The sequence below is a fragment of the Dryobates pubescens genome, chromosome 29 (genome assembly GCF_014839835.1).
Source record: "Dryobates pubescens isolate bDryPub1 chromosome 29, bDryPub1.pri, whole genome shotgun sequence".
Taxonomy (NCBI): domain Eukaryota; kingdom Metazoa; phylum Chordata; class Aves; order Piciformes; family Picidae; genus Dryobates; species Dryobates pubescens.
In genome coordinates, this window is record NC_071640.1 from 10,485,723 (window position 1) to 10,502,359 (window position 16,637).

The following is a 16,637-nucleotide window of genomic DNA, read 5'->3' on the forward strand; positions in this document are numbered from 1 at the left end:
ACATCATTCCCCAGGCTGTTCTGTGCTACCATGGCAGCCAGCAGCTCACTTCAAGGGGGAAAAAAAACAACAAACAACCCACAGATTCTTCTCTCTTACCACCAGGACCACTGGCAGAGAGACTGTCTGGGGAAAGCCATAACTGAGGCTGGCTTTGCCAGCAGATCCTCAGGCTGGGGCTGCTGCAGCTGGGGGGATGGAGAGAGACACTGCTCAGAACTGGGGTGATGGCTGTGGGTTAGGGAAGAGTCTGCCAAAACCACATAGGAAACATTTTAACCCCCTTCACCCCGAGACAACAGGACCCACAGGCTCCATTCACCCACCACACACCTGCTGGGACCCCCCCCTCCCCTGCCCAGGGATGATGTTTGGGGCTCCCCAGCTCTGGGGGATGCTGCAGGGGTTGAGGTGGGTTGAGGGGCACATTCATAGTACCATAGAATCAGTCAGGGTTGGAAGGGACCACAAGGATCGTCCACTTCCAACCCCCCTGCCATGGGCAGGGACACCCCACACTAGATCAGCCTGGCCAGAGCCTCATCCAGCCTGGGCTTAAACACCTCCAGGGATGGGGCCTCGACCACCTCCCTGGACAACCCATTCCAGGGCTTCACCACTTTCATGGGGAAGAACTTCCTCCTCACCTCCAGCCTGAATCTCCCACCTCCAGCACATTGATGTGCTGCTTCTCCAGGCCAGGATGTGAGGAAGCTCTCAGGGCTGGAAACATCCTACTTCGAGAGGGCCTAGAGCCAGAATTGCTCTTTAGCTGTGCTGAGCTCCCACAGATCCTGAAGCATCCCATGGGAAGCCCTCTCCTCCTTGCTGGCAGCACCCTGGAGGCAGGAGAAGCTGTGGAGCATCTCCAGGGGCAGAAAGTGAAGTTGCCCAGCCAGTGTATGGCCAAAAAAACCTCCTGCAGACCCCCCAGGAGGTTTGTGAGACCCTAAGAGGTGCTTTGGAAAGCCCCAAGGATAGAATCACAGAATCAACCAGGCTGGAAAAGACCTCAGAGGTCATCAAGTCCAAGCTGTCACCCAACACCTCCTGACAGCTAAACCATGGCTCCAAGGGCCACCTCTGCTACCCTCTGGGGGTAAAGAGGAAGAACAAAAGCTGGTCCCAGTGGTGTAAATGAGAACTCCAGAAGAGGACCTGCTTGGAGAAGGTCCTTTCCTGGGAGTGAGGCAGAAGATTCATAGGGACAGGCTGGGTCAGCAGCCCACGGAATCAAGCAGGTTGGAAAAGACCTCAGAGATCATCAGGTCCAAGCTGACACCCAACACCTCCTGACAACTAAATCATGGCTCCAAGTGCCACATCCAATCCCCTCTGGAACACCTCCAGAGGCAGTGACTCCACCACTTCCCTGGGCAGCACATTCCAATGGCAAATTGCTCTTTCTGGGAAGAACTTTCTCCTCCCCTCCAGCCTAAACTTCCCCTGGCACAGCTTGAGACTGTGGCCTCTTGTTCTGGTGCTGCTTGCCTGGGAGAAGAGACCAACCCCCACCTGGCTACAACCTCCCTTCAGGGAGTTGGAGAGAGCAAGAAGGTCTCCCCTGAGCCTCCTCTTCCCCAGGTTGAACAACTCCATCTCCCTCAGCCTCTCCTCATGTGCAGCCAGGGCTGGGATCACACTGCTGCCGGTGCAAGGACAGTGCCTGAGGACCCTGATGCTGGGTGCCACTAGAAGATAACCCCCAAGCCCCCTCTCAGGGCAGGACTTACACTCTGCAGATCTGAGGCTTTGGGGTGGGTTAGAGGAGCTCCCTGGAGCATACAGCAGGATCATCACCACCCCTGAGCCAGCAAATCAACCCCAAAGCACTCCAAAATCACCCTGGCTGAGCGCAGCCACCCCAGGGACCGTGCCAGGGTCTCAGTAGCAGCTGGGAGCTTGCTCAGCTCCCCTCCTCGTGCCACTAATTACACCCTAACGAGCTGTATTAATTAACTGCTGGCAAATAACCCCAGGGCACCAGGCTGCCTGATGGTGACTGCAGCATTCCCAGGGCCAGGAGGAGCAGCTCGGGCCGGTGAGCCTCTCCTTGGAGAAGTCTGCCTGGCTGAATTTTGGGGTCATTTGGGTGAATTTGGGGGGGGTTGTATGGATTAAGAAAACCCCAATAAAGGTTTTGATGAAAGGGCCTCCTGGCCAGGCAAGGCCTGATGGGGTTAAAACATTTGTGGTCACCTAGGAACTTGCAGGAACCACCCAAGCTGTGGTTTCCTACTTCTGCAAAAGCCCTCAGAGAGGCACAGGAAGGGTTTGGGGTTGCTCAGAGAGGTGCTGCTTTGGGGGCCCTCGGGGCGGGGGGGGGTCACAGTGATGGGGATGTCCCCAGGGTGCTGCTGCTGTGGGGTGAGTGTACCCTGGCCGAAGCTGCTTGCCCTGGGGTTGAGTTGGGGCTGCCGTGGGCTGGTTGCTGTCGATGGGTGCCAGCCACCAGCCTGTGGGCAGCTGCCACCTGCAGCCCCTGGTGGCCTGCCCTGGGCTCAGACAGGGCTGAGGAGGCCTTGCTGGGAAAGCCCCAGGGCCGTTCTTGCTTCCTGCCCCGCGGCTGGGGTTTTGGCATCCGGTGTCTGTGGAGCTGCAGCACCGGGAGCCCCGGCACGCTGAGCAGCGGGGGGAGGGCCAGCTCCTGCTTTTGGGTCATTGTGGGAGTGAGATTTTCGGGATCCCTTTCCCAGAGGGGCCTTGGGATGCTTCTGCCTCCCCACCCCAGCACTGTCCTGTGCCCTGGTGGCACCACTAAGGGTCCCCAAGCTGTGGTTGCCGGGTTGGGGTGACATCAAGAGGGTGCCAGCATGGGCTGAGTGTCACCCGGTGCCCTCCCTGGGTGGGGAAAAAGCCTTCTGGAGTGGCCCTGGGGGGCTTCTTCCCCGTGGGGACCATCGTGGATGTTCCCAGCTTTATGGAGGGATGGGAAGGGGGGGGGAGCTGGCCCAAGAGTGTCACTTCCCTGTCATGGGGGGTTGCTCTTGTCCCCAGGGTCTGGGGGCGTCCCTGGCAGTTAGAAGAGGAGATGCCTCCAACAGAGCCCACTGAGCATCCCCCCCTCTCGCTCGGCCCCCGCCAGGACGCGGCGATGCTGTGACCTACATTCGTGGCAAGGAGGTCCCCAGCCTGCCACAGCCACCGGCGCCGGGCCATGAAGCGGCACAAGTGACAGGGACAGAGTGCCCGCGGGCATGGCCAGCCCGGCACCATGGCTGCGCTGGACACAAACACAGCTGGGGCGCGGCGGGGCAGAGCAGCAGCAGCAGCAGGAGGAGGAGGAAGACGACTTTGAAAGGCGAATGGACGAAGATGGGGTGATTGGCTTGGGGGAGGATGCCGGGAGCCCCCCGTCGGGTGAGTCTTGTCTTCTCTGAAGCCCAGAGACCCTTATGGGGGGCTCTGAGGGGCCCGGGGGGCACCGGCTGGCTGGTGGCACCCCTGGGCGCTGGTGTTTTGCAGGCGACAGCGAGGGCCTGGAGGTGGGGTCCCCGGCGGAGGAGGGTCGCTGGCACCCGCGGCGGGACCCGGTGGAGGAGGAGGAGCGAGGCAGTTCGCGGGGGGATGAAGGGCTCTGGGGGGCAGAGAGCGATGGGGAGCCCTACCCGGAGCTCTCCTACGAGGGCCAGTGGGGCTCGGGGTCCAGCGGCAGCCCCGAGGTGCTGCGGCGTGGCCGGGCTCTGTGCCAGCCCCGCGCCGGCAGCACCGACGGTGCGGACACCTCAGGGCTGTCGGACACCAGCCCTGGCCCCTCCACCCCGTCCCGCCGCCACCGGGGCTGGGGCACGATTGGAGATACCAGCGGGGGACACGGCCCGGGCTGGACCCCGAGCCGGAGCCTCCTGCTGCCCCTCTCCACCGCTGCCCCCGATGATACCACCAGCATCGAGCCCAGCCCCAAGCCGGCTGGGACGGATCTACCAGCCCCTGGCACCTCCGCCTTGGCACCCGCCGGGGAGCCCTGGAGCGGTGGGACCCCCCTCGCACCCCGGCTACATGACCGGTCCCGGGTGCCCAGGAAAACAACCCCCACGGCGCTGCCCTCCAAGCCCGCCCGACCCTTGCGGTCCCTGAGCCCCCGGCGACGACACACGGGCGGCAGAGGGGCGAGAGAGAGTGGCACGGCCGAGAGCACCCAGTACGGCCGCGGGAGGCTCAACCACCCCCTGCCCGACCTCTCCAAGGTGGAGGCCCGGGTGAAGTTCGACCAGAGCTACCGGCCCCCGCGGGGCCGCGTCCTGCCCGCCCGCCCCCGCGCCCCGGGCGGCCCCATCGGCTTCAAGTCCCCGGCCGAGATCGTCCGGGAGGTGCTGCTGAGCAGCGGGGAGGGAGCCCCTCCGCAGCCCCCCGCCAGCCCTGGCGTGCCGCTGGAGCTCAGGTCCCCCAGGCGAGCCACGGCGCTGGTGCAGCAGCTCCAGGTACCGCCCTGCTCCCCCCGTGCAGCCAGAGGGGGCAGCGGCTGCATGGGGCTGGTGAGGAGGGAAGGACACGGCAGGGATGCTCATTTCCACCCCCAGGATGGTTGTACAACACACCTCCCCCTCCCGACCCCCGATGCTCATCACCCCCAGGATGTTTGTCCCTTGGGATGCCCTCCTGTCCTCTGGGGGCTGAGGGAGGTTGTCCCCCATGCAGAGAAAAGTGAGCCACATCTGCACCAGCTGTGCTGGGTGCTCTGGGGGGTGGGTTTCTGCAACCCAGGGTGTGCTCCCTGTGCCAGGAGAGGCGCCCCCCCCACCCCCGCCCTCCATTCTTCACACAGGGCTGTGTCCCTCCATGCCACGTCCCCCACCCCTCAGGCCTCCTCTGAGCCCCCATCCCTGTGCTGGGGGCTGTCACCCACTACATGTCCCCCCCTGCAGGATGACTACCACAAGCTGCTGACCAAGTACGCCGAGGCCGAGAACACCATCGACCAGCTGCGCCTGGGGGCCAGGGTGGGTGGCTGCAGGGGGCAGCTGGGGAGCTCCCTGCGCTGCTTCCCCCTCCCCTGGGGTCTCTGGGGTGTCTTCCTCCCCTGGCTCCCCCTGCTCTTCCTCCTGGGGAGCTGTGGTTGAGCAGGCCCAGCTCAGGGAGGGGGTTGTGGCCACAGAGCCCATCCAGAGCAAAACCTGGGGCCTCTGGGTCCCCCCCGACATGAAGGCCTCCCCTCTACATGAAGGCTTCCCCTCTGTGCCAGGCTGAGCTGGAACAGCCCCAAAATGGCAGAGGTGGAAGCCTGGCCCCGTGTCAGCCTCCTGCACAGCTCCACTGCACCTGCAGGGAAACTGAGGCAGGGCTGCTGTCTGGCTGTGCCACCCTGCCCAGGCTCTGCCCCCTCCTTCACCCACCCTGCCCAGGCTCTGCCCCCTCCTTCACCCACCCTGCCCAGGCTCTGCCCCTGCCTTCACCCACCCTGCCCAGGCTCTGCCCCCTCCTTCACCCACCCTGCCCAGGCTCTGCCCCTGCCTTCACCCACCCTGCCCAGGCTCTGCCCCTGCCTTCACCCACCCTGCCCAGGCTCTGCCCCTGCCTTCACCCACCCTGCCCAGGCTCTGCCCCCGCCTTCACCCACCCTGCCCAGGCTCTGCCCCCGCCTTCACCTACCCTGCCCAGGCTCTGCCCCTGCCTTCACCCACCCTGCCCAGGCTCTGCCCCCACTTCACACTCCCCACCCTCTCCCCCACCCCCTGGCCTGCAGTCCCTGTAGGGGTGGGGGCTTCAGGCTGCCCCAGGTGCATGGCTGGGTGGGCAGTGCCAGGACTGGAGTGCAGGGTGGGTGTCTCAATCTCCTCTCCCTGCCCCCAGGTGAGTCTCTATGCTGACCCACCACAGCCCAGCCACAGTCTGGCTGTGGGCACCATGGGCACAGGCTGCCAGGTGATGGCCCTCAGCATCCCACAGGCCAGGACAGCAGCTTTCAGCATGGCCACAGCCACAGCCTCACCAGCCTCACCAAGTGGAGGTGTGTTGAACCCTGTTACCCTTCTTGCTCATCTCCTGCTCTGTTTTGTGGGGGATGTTCAGCTAGGACCCCATATCCATGGGGGAGGACATACCAATGCTCTGGGTGCTCCCAGCATCACCTCATTGTGCTCTGGGCTCCTCAGTTCAAGAGAGGCAGGGAACTGCTGGAGAGAGTCCAGTGGAGGATACAAAGCTGCTGAGGGGCCTGGAGCATCTCTGTGAGGAGCAAAGGCTGAGAGCCCTGGGGCTGTTGAGCCTGGAGAGGAGCAGCCCTAGAGGGGATCTGATCAATGCTCAGCATGAGGGGGCAAGAGGCTGGGGCCAGACTTTTCAGTGCCCAGTGATAGGACAAGGAGCAATGAGCACAAACTAGAACCCAGAAGGAGGAAATTCTTTGGTGTGAGGGTGCTGGAGCCCTGCAGCAGGCTGCCCAGAGAGGCTATGGAGTCATCTCTAGAGTGATTCCAGCCCCCCTGGCCATTGTGATCCTGGGCAAGCTGCTGTGGGTGTCCTGCTTTAGCAGGGGGCTTGGACTGAATGATCTCTGGAGGTCCCTTCCAGCCCTCACCATGCTGGGGTTCTGTGGGGGTTTGCAGCTCCAGCACTGGGACCAGCAGACCAGAGGAGACCATCTCAACCTCCTTCCCCACCTGCACCCCGTGGGTGCTGCCCTGCCTGCCCGGGGCCGTGCTGCTGCTCGGGGCCCCAGCTGACTCGGACCTTGGCAGGACAGACCCAGAAGCTGCAGGCACAGGCAAGCCCCAGATGGGGGGGACATGTGGTGGGAGGTTGTGGTAGGGGGCTCCAGCAGAGCCAGGCTCAGCCCCTCCTCTTCCAGGTGGAATCCTTCGACGGCTGGGTCCGGGGGGGAAGCCCCGCACCCCGGGAGCAGCTCCAGGTATGTCAGCTCCGTCCCTGCTCTCAGCCCCGGGACGAACAGGGGCTGGGTGGGTGGCGGGGGCCAGAGGCCAGGCTGGGCTGGGGACATGGCCATGGTTGTGCTGCAGAGGCTGAGGAAGCTGAAGGCTGTGCAGGATGCTCTGGAGCAGGCGTACCTGGGAGCCCGGCAGCAGCACCCGGACGCCTCGGGGGGCTTTGATCCTGACCGGTGAGTGCCTGACCCCCGCTGCCCACAGAGCCCCAGCCCCTGCTGGGCACTGGCCCCGTGCTGCAGGGCTTGGGGTCTCCCTGGCACTGCTGGTCCCTGTCTTGCAGCTCACTGGAAGGGGACATTTTCCACCTGGGGCTGTGCCTGGAGGAGCTCAAGGAGCGGCTGGAGCCTGGGGCCAGGCGGCAGCTCCCCCCTCAACACCCACCCCAGGCCCACTCCCCTCCAGCCCATTCCCCATCACCTACCCCCAGCTCCCTGCACCCCGAGGTGAGCAGGGCTGGGCTGGAGTGGGGCTAGGGATGAGAAAGTGCTGGGGTGGGGGTCATGAATCTCTGACCCCCTTTTGCTGTGCCCTGCAGAGCCCCACGCAGACAGGAGGTCCCCAGAGGGCAGTGGGGGACAGTGAGGCTGTGACAGAGTGGTTGCCCAGACCCCTCTGGAACAAGCAGCAGCGTGTGGAGGAGGATTTTGGTGACCTGCTGCAGCAGTGAGTGCTCTCCAAGAGGGCAGGGGGGGATGCAGGCAGGGAGTGGCTCCCCAAACCTGCACCGTCTGCCTGTGCATGCCCCCAGGTACAAGCACTTCAAGTCCCTGCCGGAGTCACTGAGCCTGGAGCAGCTGAGCCTGACAGCAAGCGGGTCCCAGGAGGAGGTGGACGGGCCTGCAGCAGGGGATGGTGGCCCCAGCACAGTCCCCAGGAGGACATGGTCTCTGGAGGAAGTGCCTGACCTTGAGAGCTCCCTGCTGTAAGTGCTGTGGGGGGACAGGCCCCTCAGGCAGGGCTAGTGGGTGGTTTTAGTCAGGTCTCTTGCTGCCCATCACTGGCACTGAGAAGCTGCAGTCTGTAGCCTCCCTGGGCAAGCTGGCAGTGCCAGAGACTGTGCCCACCCTTGGGGCTGCTCTGCCCCATTGCTCATGCTCTGTGCTCTCCCTGCAGGCACCCCTCAGAGAGAAGAGCTGTGCTGCTGCCCCCCAGGACGACCCCATGGCCAGGGAGGACACAGGGCCACCTGTCCACCGCCACCACTGAGGAGCCACCAGCCACAGCCAAGCCTCCCCTGGGGGTCCCCAGCCCAGCACAGGCCCCCGTGTCCCACGGCAGCAGTGGGGTGGGCAGCGCTGCCACCCAGCACTGCTCCCGCAAGGTGAGTCCCCTGGGACCACAGGATCCCATCTGCCAGCACCCCCAGACTGTGCTGGGGGGCCCTGGGGGTGCTCAGCACCAATGCTGCTCTCCCTGCTGCACCCACAGGAGCAGCGCATCGTGTCCCCGGAGACGGACAGCGGCTTTGTGGGCTCGGAGGCCAGCAGGGTGTCCCCCCCCATGCACACCCCTGAGCACCAGCCCCCAGGCTCCAGGTATGGCTCAGGGCCCTTACTTAAGGCTGGGGGGTTGGGGCCATCAGCTGCTGGCTCTCTCAGGGGGAATTTGGGGCACCAAAGGAGAGCTGGGATGGAGGGAAAAGAGGAGGCTCAGGGGAGACCTTCTTGCTGTCTACAGCTACCTGAAGGGAGGTTGTAGCCAGGTGGGGGTTGGGCTCTTCTCCCAGGCAACCAGCTCCAGAACAAGAGGAAACAGTCTCAAGCTGTGCCAGGGGAAGTTTAGGCTTGATCTTCGAAAGAAGTTCTTCAAAGAGAGATTTGCCACTGGAATATGCTGCCCAGGGAGGTGGTGGGTTCAACATCCAGAGAAGGGCCACGAGGATGAGCAGAGGGCTGGAGCTGCTCTCCCATGAGAACAGGCTGAGGGAGTTGTGGTTGTGCAGTCTGGAGAAGAGAAGGCTCTGAGGAGACCTAATTGTGGCCTTCCAGTATCTGAAGGGGGCTACAGGAAAGCTGGGGAGGGACTTTTGAGGGTGTCAGGGAGGGATAGGACTGGGGGGGATGGAGCAAACCTAGAAATGGGGAGATTGAGATTGGCTGTGAGGAAGAAGTTGTTCCCCAGGAGGGTGGTGAGAGCCTGGCACAGGCTGCCCAGGGAGGTGGTGGAAGCCTCATCCCTGGAGGTGTTTGCAGCCAGGCTGGAGGTGGCTGTGAGCAACCTGCTGCAGTGTGAGGTGTCCCTGGTGTCCCCCTGTTGGGACTGGCTGAGCCTTGAGGTCCCTTCCAACCCTGACAATTCTATGATTCTCTGATGTCCCTGGAGGTGTTTAAGAAGAGCCTGGATGAGGCACTTGGTGCCATGGCCTGGCTGATCAGATAGGGTTGGGTGATCAGTTGGACTTGATGATCTTGGAGGTCTCTTCCAACCTGGTTGGTTCTGTGATTCTGTGGAGAGGTGGTGAGGACATGGGGAGCAGGGAGGAGGTGCTGGGGTGGGGGGGGTTGGAGATGTGCAGGGTGACCCCTGGCCAGGGCACAAACTGTGGGGGCTGCCACTTGGTCTGTGCCATCCCCAGGACCCCTGGCTCGCTGGGACCCTCCGTCCCCATCCCTGCAACCCTCCGTCCTCGTCGGAAGAGGGAGGCGGCCTCGCGTCGCTCTGAGACAACGCCGACAGGCAGCTGCCCCACGGGCGGGCAGGGCAGCGCAGGGGGTGCCCCCCTGCCCCCCAGCACCCCCTGGCAGAGCAGCTCCCCCCACCGCTGGGCCGAGAGCGCCGGCAGCGAGGTGGGCGCCGGCGGTGAGAGCAGTGAGTAGTCAGCATGTGCTGGAGGGACATGTCCCCAGGGAGGGGCCTCTGGGAGGGGTCCTTGCACTGCAGGTGGCTCTGGTTTATGGCATCCTCTCAGCCCTCCCCGGGGTGCTGCCACTGAGCTGCCTCCCACCTCCCGGCTCTGCTATCCCAGGTCTCTCCTGGGTGGGGGAGGGACCTCAGATCACTCTGCTTCCCCTCCACTCCTCCCCAGCTCACATGGACTCGGAGGCAGAAGGCAGGAGCTGCACCAGCACCAGCGACCACCCCCCCACCATGGCCAGGGGCCCAGCCAGCCCCCCAGCATCCCCCAGGACACCATCCCCCAGAACACCATCCCCCAGAACGCCATCCCCCTCCCCGCTGGCCCCTGGCCCCCCAGCGCCTGAGGCGTCTCGCTGTGACCTGCTGGGCTCCCGTCTGCAGCGCGAGTGAGTGGCTCTGGGCTCAGCTCCTGGGTGACACAGGGACCCCCCACCAAGCAAAGTCCCCAAGGGCACCAAGATCTGCCTCTGGGGCAGCAGCAGGTTTTCCCCTCTTGGAGAGCCAGGGCCCAGCTGGGGCTGAGTCCTGCAAACTCATGACACGGGTGGGACTGGAACCCAGCGCCGGCAAGCCCCAGGCTTGGTTTTGGGAGGCATCACAGCGTGATGCTGGTGGGCACGGGGACTTCCCCCACCACGGGGCACCCAGCAGCAGCCAGCACGGGTGGGAGCTGAGCTGTGCTGGCTGCAGGTGTCCCTCACTGTGCCACCTGTGCCCTGGCAGCCAGGCCATCCGGGCACTGCGGGACGAGGTGTGGCGGCTGCAGCGGAGGCTGGAGGAGAGCCTGCGGCCCTCCCACGGCTGTCCCCGGGGCAAAGCCACCACCCTGCCTGCCACCCTGCCCAGGAGGCAGCCAAGGGACAACGGACCGTCCTCCCCCAAGGACACAGCGCCCTCGGGGTAGGTGGCTGGAGGGACCTGGGAAGGGGAAGGTGGCAGCACCCCTCTGTGCTCGGGGTCAGCACGTGGGGACAGCCCCAGGCCATCCGGGCTGGTGGGTCAGGGGGATGTCTGGGGAGACACTGAGGGGTCTGGGTGGTGACAGTGGTTCCGTCTGAGTGGTGGCAAGGGGCTCTCTCCTCCACAGGGAGCCAAGCCCATTGGCACGGGGCAGGCTGGCCCCTGGGGTGGCAGCCACGAGGAGGGGGCGATCGGCATCAGTGCCGCGGGACGGGCCAGAGCTGGAGCTCAGTAAGTAGGACTCTGCTGGGGTGGGACAGAGGGGACAGCAGGGACATGCTGCTCCCTGCACACCCTGTCCCCAGGCACAGGAGGGTGCTGGGGCTGCTCCGGGGCCACAGAGACCACGCAGGTCCTGTTGGCCCCCTGGGACCCCCCAGCACTCAGCCCAGATCCTGCAGGTCCCTCCAGATCCCACCCTGCTTCCCTCTCCTCTGCCTCAACCTCCAAGTTGGATCCCTGCCCCGCTGGGCCCCGGGCCAGCCCCTCCCCGAGGAAGAGCCCTGGGAGCCCCTCGGGCGCGGTGACGTTGCTGGGGCAGTACACAGGTGGGTGCCAGGGGGCGGGTGCCAGGGGGCGGGTGCCAGGGGGCTGGTGCCAGGAGCTGGGGGTGGCCATCCCCACGTTGGGGTCCCTGCTGACGCTGGGTTGTGGCAGGGACACGGTACCAGGCGGGGATGCCACGTGCCACCCTGGCACCCCGAGAAGAGCCAGGCCCCTCGGGATGCCCTCGGTGCCACAGGAGCCAGGGGCCAGCAGGTGAGTGGCCCCAGGAGCAGCCCCTGCTGCCCCTCCCTAACTCCTGCTAATGAAGCTGCTAATGGCTTTAATGCATTATCTCTGCTGCTGGCTTCTGGGCAGGTGATGCCAGGAGGCAGCCCCAGCACAGCACCCCGAGGAGGATGCACTGCCCCACTTGCCGGGCACCCATAGGTACCCCCCCGGCTGGCAGCAGGGACAGAGCCACGCACGGTGGGTGACAGAGATGGGCCATGCTTGGCACAGCTCATCCCTGGGGTGGGGGAACAGGGAACTCCCCCCAGGCACACACCAGTGGTGCCACCACTCACTCCCCGTGGGCACTGGTGCTGCCACCCAGCAGTGCCAGCCCGGTGTGGCACAGGGATGTGGCTCACCCGGGGCTGGCACTTGCTGCATCTCCCTGGGGACACCTAAGGTCCGCCTGGGGCCACCTAACCACCTTCCTCCCCACAGCAGATGCTGGCCCCAGTGGCAGGTCCTCCCCAGGCGGCCACCCTGAGCCCCGGGCTGAGCAGCTGGAGCAGCCCAGCCTCTGGTACTTGGCAGCCAGCCCCGCTGCCACCGCTGCCGTCGGCTGCCTCGCGCCCGTGCCCCTCGTGCCTTACGTGCCCTCCATGCTGTAAGGATGCTCTCTGGTGGGGGGGCTGGGAGGGGGTCAGCATCACCCAGGGGAGCAGGGTGAACCCAGGAGGGGCTGTGCCCATCCCAGAGAGCCCACAGAGCCCTGGCACCTGGGTGGCAGCTGGCTGGGAGCAGGGTCACGCAGGCCCTGGTTCCCTTCGGTCGGGGGAGTCTGCAGAAGGGGCTGGGGGCTGGAGATGGGGGAGAGGGGTGCAAAGCAAGGCAGCGTGGGAGCAAAGCTGACCCTCTGTCCCCTGCTTCTCCCCAGCTACTGCTCCCCAGCAGCACCTACCTCAGCCCCCGCCCTGGCCGGGGTCCCCCCGCACCGCGCCGCGGGGCACCGGCGGGCACAGCATCCCCCCCGGCAGCACAGCGCCGCCCACCGGCCCTGCCTGAGCCTGCACCTGGAGGAGCTGGAGGATCTCAACCGGTCTCTGAGCCAGGCCGTGGAGGCTGCCCAGAGCATGAGGCTGACCACCACCCGCATGAGCAGGCTGCTGGCCAGCGAGCTGGGCCGGCTGCGGGACCTGCGCGGCTCCTGCCTCTTCTGAGGGGCCCTCGGCCCCTCCCGAGCCCTGCCTGCCCTTGCAAGGGGCAGCAGAAGGAGGATGGACCCCCCACAAGTGTCCCCACGCTGGGTACTCTCTGCCAGATCTGTGGGCACCGGGCTGGAGGCAGCTCCCCAGGGTCCTGCACTGGCTCCCATCCCCACCTCTTGCCCGAGTCCTGCCTCACTCCTCCCTCTGTGCCTCCACTTCCAGGGCCGCCCAAGCTGCAGGAGGGGGGCAAGACGTGGGTAGAGGTCTCCCAGACCTGCACCATCACACCCTGAGGTGCGAGCACAGCTCTGAGCACCATCCTCTGGGTCCAGTGGGGTGGCTCTGTGTCCCCTGAGGCAGCCACCACCCCGAGCTCAGCACTTCTAGGGCCTCCCTGACTTTGTGCAGGCCTTCCAAGGCCAGGCTGGGGCAACCTGCTCTAGCGGGAGGTGCCCCTGCCCATGGCAGGGGGGTTGGAACTGGATGATCTCTAAGGTCCCTTCCAGCCCAAACCACTCTTGAGTCTATGCTGCAAGCCAGCTGCGCCCCCTGCTGGGCAGCTGCCGTTACCTCTGTGCCTGCGTGGGCTGAAACCCTTGTGACTGCTGATCAGCCAACCCCCTTCCCAGCCTTTGGGCATCAGCCTGGGGTGGGGATCTCAATGCCCGAGGTCCAGCCGTGTGCGACTCCTCCACCCTTGTGCTGCCCTTGGGGTGGAGCCCAGTGTGTGTTTGTGTGTTCCCTTTGTGGCTGGTTGTGGGTATCTGTGACCCAAAGGAGCCAGAGAGCAGCTACAGCACCCCCCTGGGGCTGGCTGTGTGGCCATGCACCCATCTGTAGGGCTGGATGGAGAGAGGGATGTGGACCCAGCTCTAGAGAGAGGTTCTGGAGCAGGTCCAGAGAAGGGCAACAGCCCTGGTGGAGGGTCTGGAGGACAGGGCTGGGGAGGAGCAGCTGAGGGAGCTGAGGGTGTTTAGCCTGGAGAAAAAGAGACTGAGAGGAGGCCTCCTTGCTCTCCTGAAAGGAGGTTGGAGCCAGGTGGGGATTGCTCTCTTCTCCCTTGTATCAGGTGATAGGATGAGAGGAAATGGCCTCAAAGTTGCACACCAGGGGAGGTTTAGGTTGGATGTTAGAAGAAACTCCTTCCCTGAAAGGGTTCTCAGAGACTGGCCCAGGCTGCCCAGAGCAGTGCTTGGATCCACATCCCTGGAGGAGTTTCAGAGCCTCACAGATGTGGTGCTGAGGGTCCTGGCAGTGCTGGGTCAAAGGCTGGACTCGATGATCCTAAAGGTCTCTTCCAACCCAACCCATTCTGGGACTCTGGTTTCTGTGTGCTGCTTCCCATCCCCAGCACAATCCTTAGGGCATCTCTGGGGTGGGGGTTGGTTTTTTTTGGGTCTGTGATGTCATCCAGACTGGAAAAAAGAGATTTGGGCTTTTCCTTGGCACTCCCAGGGGAGCTGGGCTGGTGGAGGGAAAACTCCCCCTGGGAGATGGAAGCAGGGGAAGGATCCATCCCTGAGGGGGAGTCTGCAGAGCCCCTGCACCTCCAGGCTGGGTGTGATGAGTTAATGCCTGTTTGTTACTGACATGGCTGTGGGGGGAGCAGGGAGCACAGCTCTGCACCCACCCCCCAACCCCGGGGGGGGACCCTCAGCACCCACGTGGAGCCTGCACTCTGTGCCCCCCAGGGTGGGTCCAGCCAAGCCCCATCCCTGGGCAGCTTGGCTGCAGTGCCCCAGCTGTGGTTTTGTGTAGGCCCTACCTGAAGTGCCCCTCTCAGACTTATTTATTTGTGATGTTGTTGTTGTACCCAGAGCCACCTTTGGAGGGGGGGGATGGAACCACTGACACCCCCAGCACATCTCTCAGGTCTAAAGCCTCCCAAAGCTGCTGAGCCTGGCTCTTGCACCCAGCCCAGGGCAGGGGGGGACAGTGAGGGGCTGGAAGTGGGGTGCCCTAATGCTGCCCTTTTTTTTGGGGGGGGGGTTGGGGATGTGGGGGGGGGGTTTAATGAGGACTTTTGTGTCTGTGTTTGTATCTCCTGATGTCTGTATCCCAAGTGAGCTGAAGGGCCAGGTCACAGCCATGCTGGAAGCTGTGACACCCCCCTCAGCCCCAGCCTGGCTGGGGAGGATGCTGGGGGTCTGCAGCCATCTTTAACTATCCCAAAGGCAGTAGCCAGGAGCAGAGGGGAGGTCTGGGGTCTGGTTTTTGTAATGCCCAGCAGAGCCACTCAGTGGCATTTTGTACTGAGAGAATCAACTATTTTTGGATGAAATAAAAGCAGTTGTTTGGCTTCTGGGGTCTCCTGGGGGAGAGGGGCTGGGAAAGGGCCTGGGGGCAAGGGGCAGCAGCAGCTGAGCACAAGGCAGAAGGGCAACAGCATCCTGGCTTGGATCAGCACAAGTGTGGCCAGCAGGACCAGGGGAGTGATTGTGCCTCTGGACTGGGCACTGGTGAGGCCACATCCTGAGAGCTGGGTTCAGTTCTGGGCCACTCACTCCAAGGGCATTGAGGAGCTGGAGCAGGACCAGAGAAGAGCAACCAAGCTGGGGAAGGGTCTGGAGAACAGGGCTGGGGGGGTGGGGGGAGAGCTGGGGGTGTTCAGCCTGGAGAAAAGGAGGCTGAAGGAAGACCTCAATGCTCTCTACAGCTCCCTGGAAGGAGGCTGGAGCCACCTGGGGGTTGGTCTCTTCCCAAGCAACAGGAAATGGCCTCAGGTCACAACAGGGGAGGGCTGGGTTGGACATGAGGAACATGTCAAGCCCTGGCACAGGCTGCCCAGGGCAGTGGTGGAGTCCCCACCCCTGGAGGGGTTTCGAAGCCCTGTAGATGTGCTGCTGAGGCACAAGGCTTGGTGCTTTGCCTTTCCCTCTCCCTCTCATTTCCCTCCCCTGTCCCTTGCCCTCTTTTTTCCTCTTTCCTTCTCTTTATCCCTTTCCCATTCCCTTTCCCTATTTCCCTTCCTTTCCCTCTCCCTTTCCCTCTCCTCTCCCCCTCCACCTTCCCTCTCCCCCCTTCCCCTCTCCCCCTCTTTCCCCTTCCCCTTTCCCCTTCCCCTCTTTCCCCTTCTCCCTTCCCCCCCCTCCATTTCCCTCTTCCTTCCCCTCTTTCCCCTCTCCCTTCTCCCCTTCCCCTTTCCCCCTTTCCTCCCCTCCCCCTTCCTCTCTCCCCCTCCCCTTCTCCCTGTCCCCCCCCCTCCATTTCCCCTTTTCCTTCCCCTCTCTCTCCCTTCCCCCCTTTTTCCTCCGCTTTCCCCTTCTCCCTCTCCCTTTCCCCCTTCTCCCTTTCCCCCTCCCTCTCAGCCCCCTCGGAGCCGCGCCCCGCGCAGGCTCTGTTCCGCGGGCGGGGGGCAGCCGGCGGGGGGCAGCCGGCGGGGGGCAGCCGGCGGGGGGCAGCCGGCGGGGGGCAGCCGGCAGGGGGCAGCCGGCGGGGGGCAGCCGGCGGGGGAGAGCCGGCGGGGGGCAGCCGGCGGGGGGCAGCCGGCGGGGGGCAGCCGGCGGGGGGCAGCCGGCAGGGGGGCAGCCGGCGGGGGGCAGCCGGCGGGGGGCAGCCGGCGGGGGGCTGCCTCCGCCGAGCCGGGGCCGGGCAGGGGCAGCCGGAGCGCAGCGGGGGGATGGAGATCGCTTTTATTGAGCCACTCAGGAGTGCTTGAAAGTACAGAACAGAGAGCTACAGAGATGATAACACGGTTGTGCTTCAACACTTTCCAAACATTGAGATTCCAGTTAATTTTCAAGGTCAAACAAGTTCCAAGGACAGACTAGATTAGGAGTGTGTGTATATATATATATATATATATATATCTGCTTTTTTTTCTCTCCCCTTTTTTTGAGTTTTCCTTTTTGATAAATTATTATATTTTTTTTAATATAAATAACTGTAACAGAAACAAACCAACCAACCAACCAACCAACAAAAAAAAACAACACAGGAACAATAATTTAACTGCCCAACGTACGAGAGCCTGAAGCATTTGCAGGGCTAAAACCAAGAAGGGACTTCAAACAAG

General features: G+C 63.8%; 2 protein-coding genes and 1 long non-coding RNA gene across 3 annotated transcripts; all 3 read left to right on the forward strand.

The window, feature by feature from the left end:
* Positions 1-3,197: 3,197 nt before the first annotated feature.
* AKNA (AT-hook transcription factor) lies at positions 3,198-6,747 on the forward strand. The gene is made up of 6 exons (XM_054174182.1): positions 3,198-3,360; positions 3,466-4,421; positions 4,866-4,940; positions 5,791-5,947; positions 6,546-6,608; positions 6,659-6,747. The coding sequence occupies exons 1-6, from the start codon at positions 3,198-3,200 to the stop codon at positions 6,745-6,747; spliced, it is 1,503 nt and encodes a 500-aa protein (XP_054030157.1).
* A 202-nt stretch (positions 6,748-6,949) lies between these two features.
* LOC128898653 (uncharacterized) lies at positions 6,950-7,801 on the forward strand. Its single transcript, XR_008462930.1, has 4 exons — positions 6,950-7,057; positions 7,165-7,327; positions 7,420-7,547; positions 7,633-7,801. It is a non-coding gene; the product is annotated as an uncharacterized LOC128898653 (long non-coding RNA).
* Positions 7,802-11,377: 3,576 nt separating this feature from the next.
* LOC128898641 (microtubule organization protein AKNA-like) lies at positions 11,378-12,699 on the forward strand. The gene is made up of 3 exons (XM_054174183.1): positions 11,378-11,459; positions 11,916-12,081; positions 12,352-12,699. Exons 1-3 carry the CDS (start codon positions 11,378-11,380, stop codon positions 12,632-12,634), a joined length of 531 nt encoding a protein of 176 aa, XP_054030158.1. The 3' UTR covers positions 12,635-12,699.
* The last annotated feature ends 3,938 nt before the right edge of the window (positions 12,700-16,637 follow it).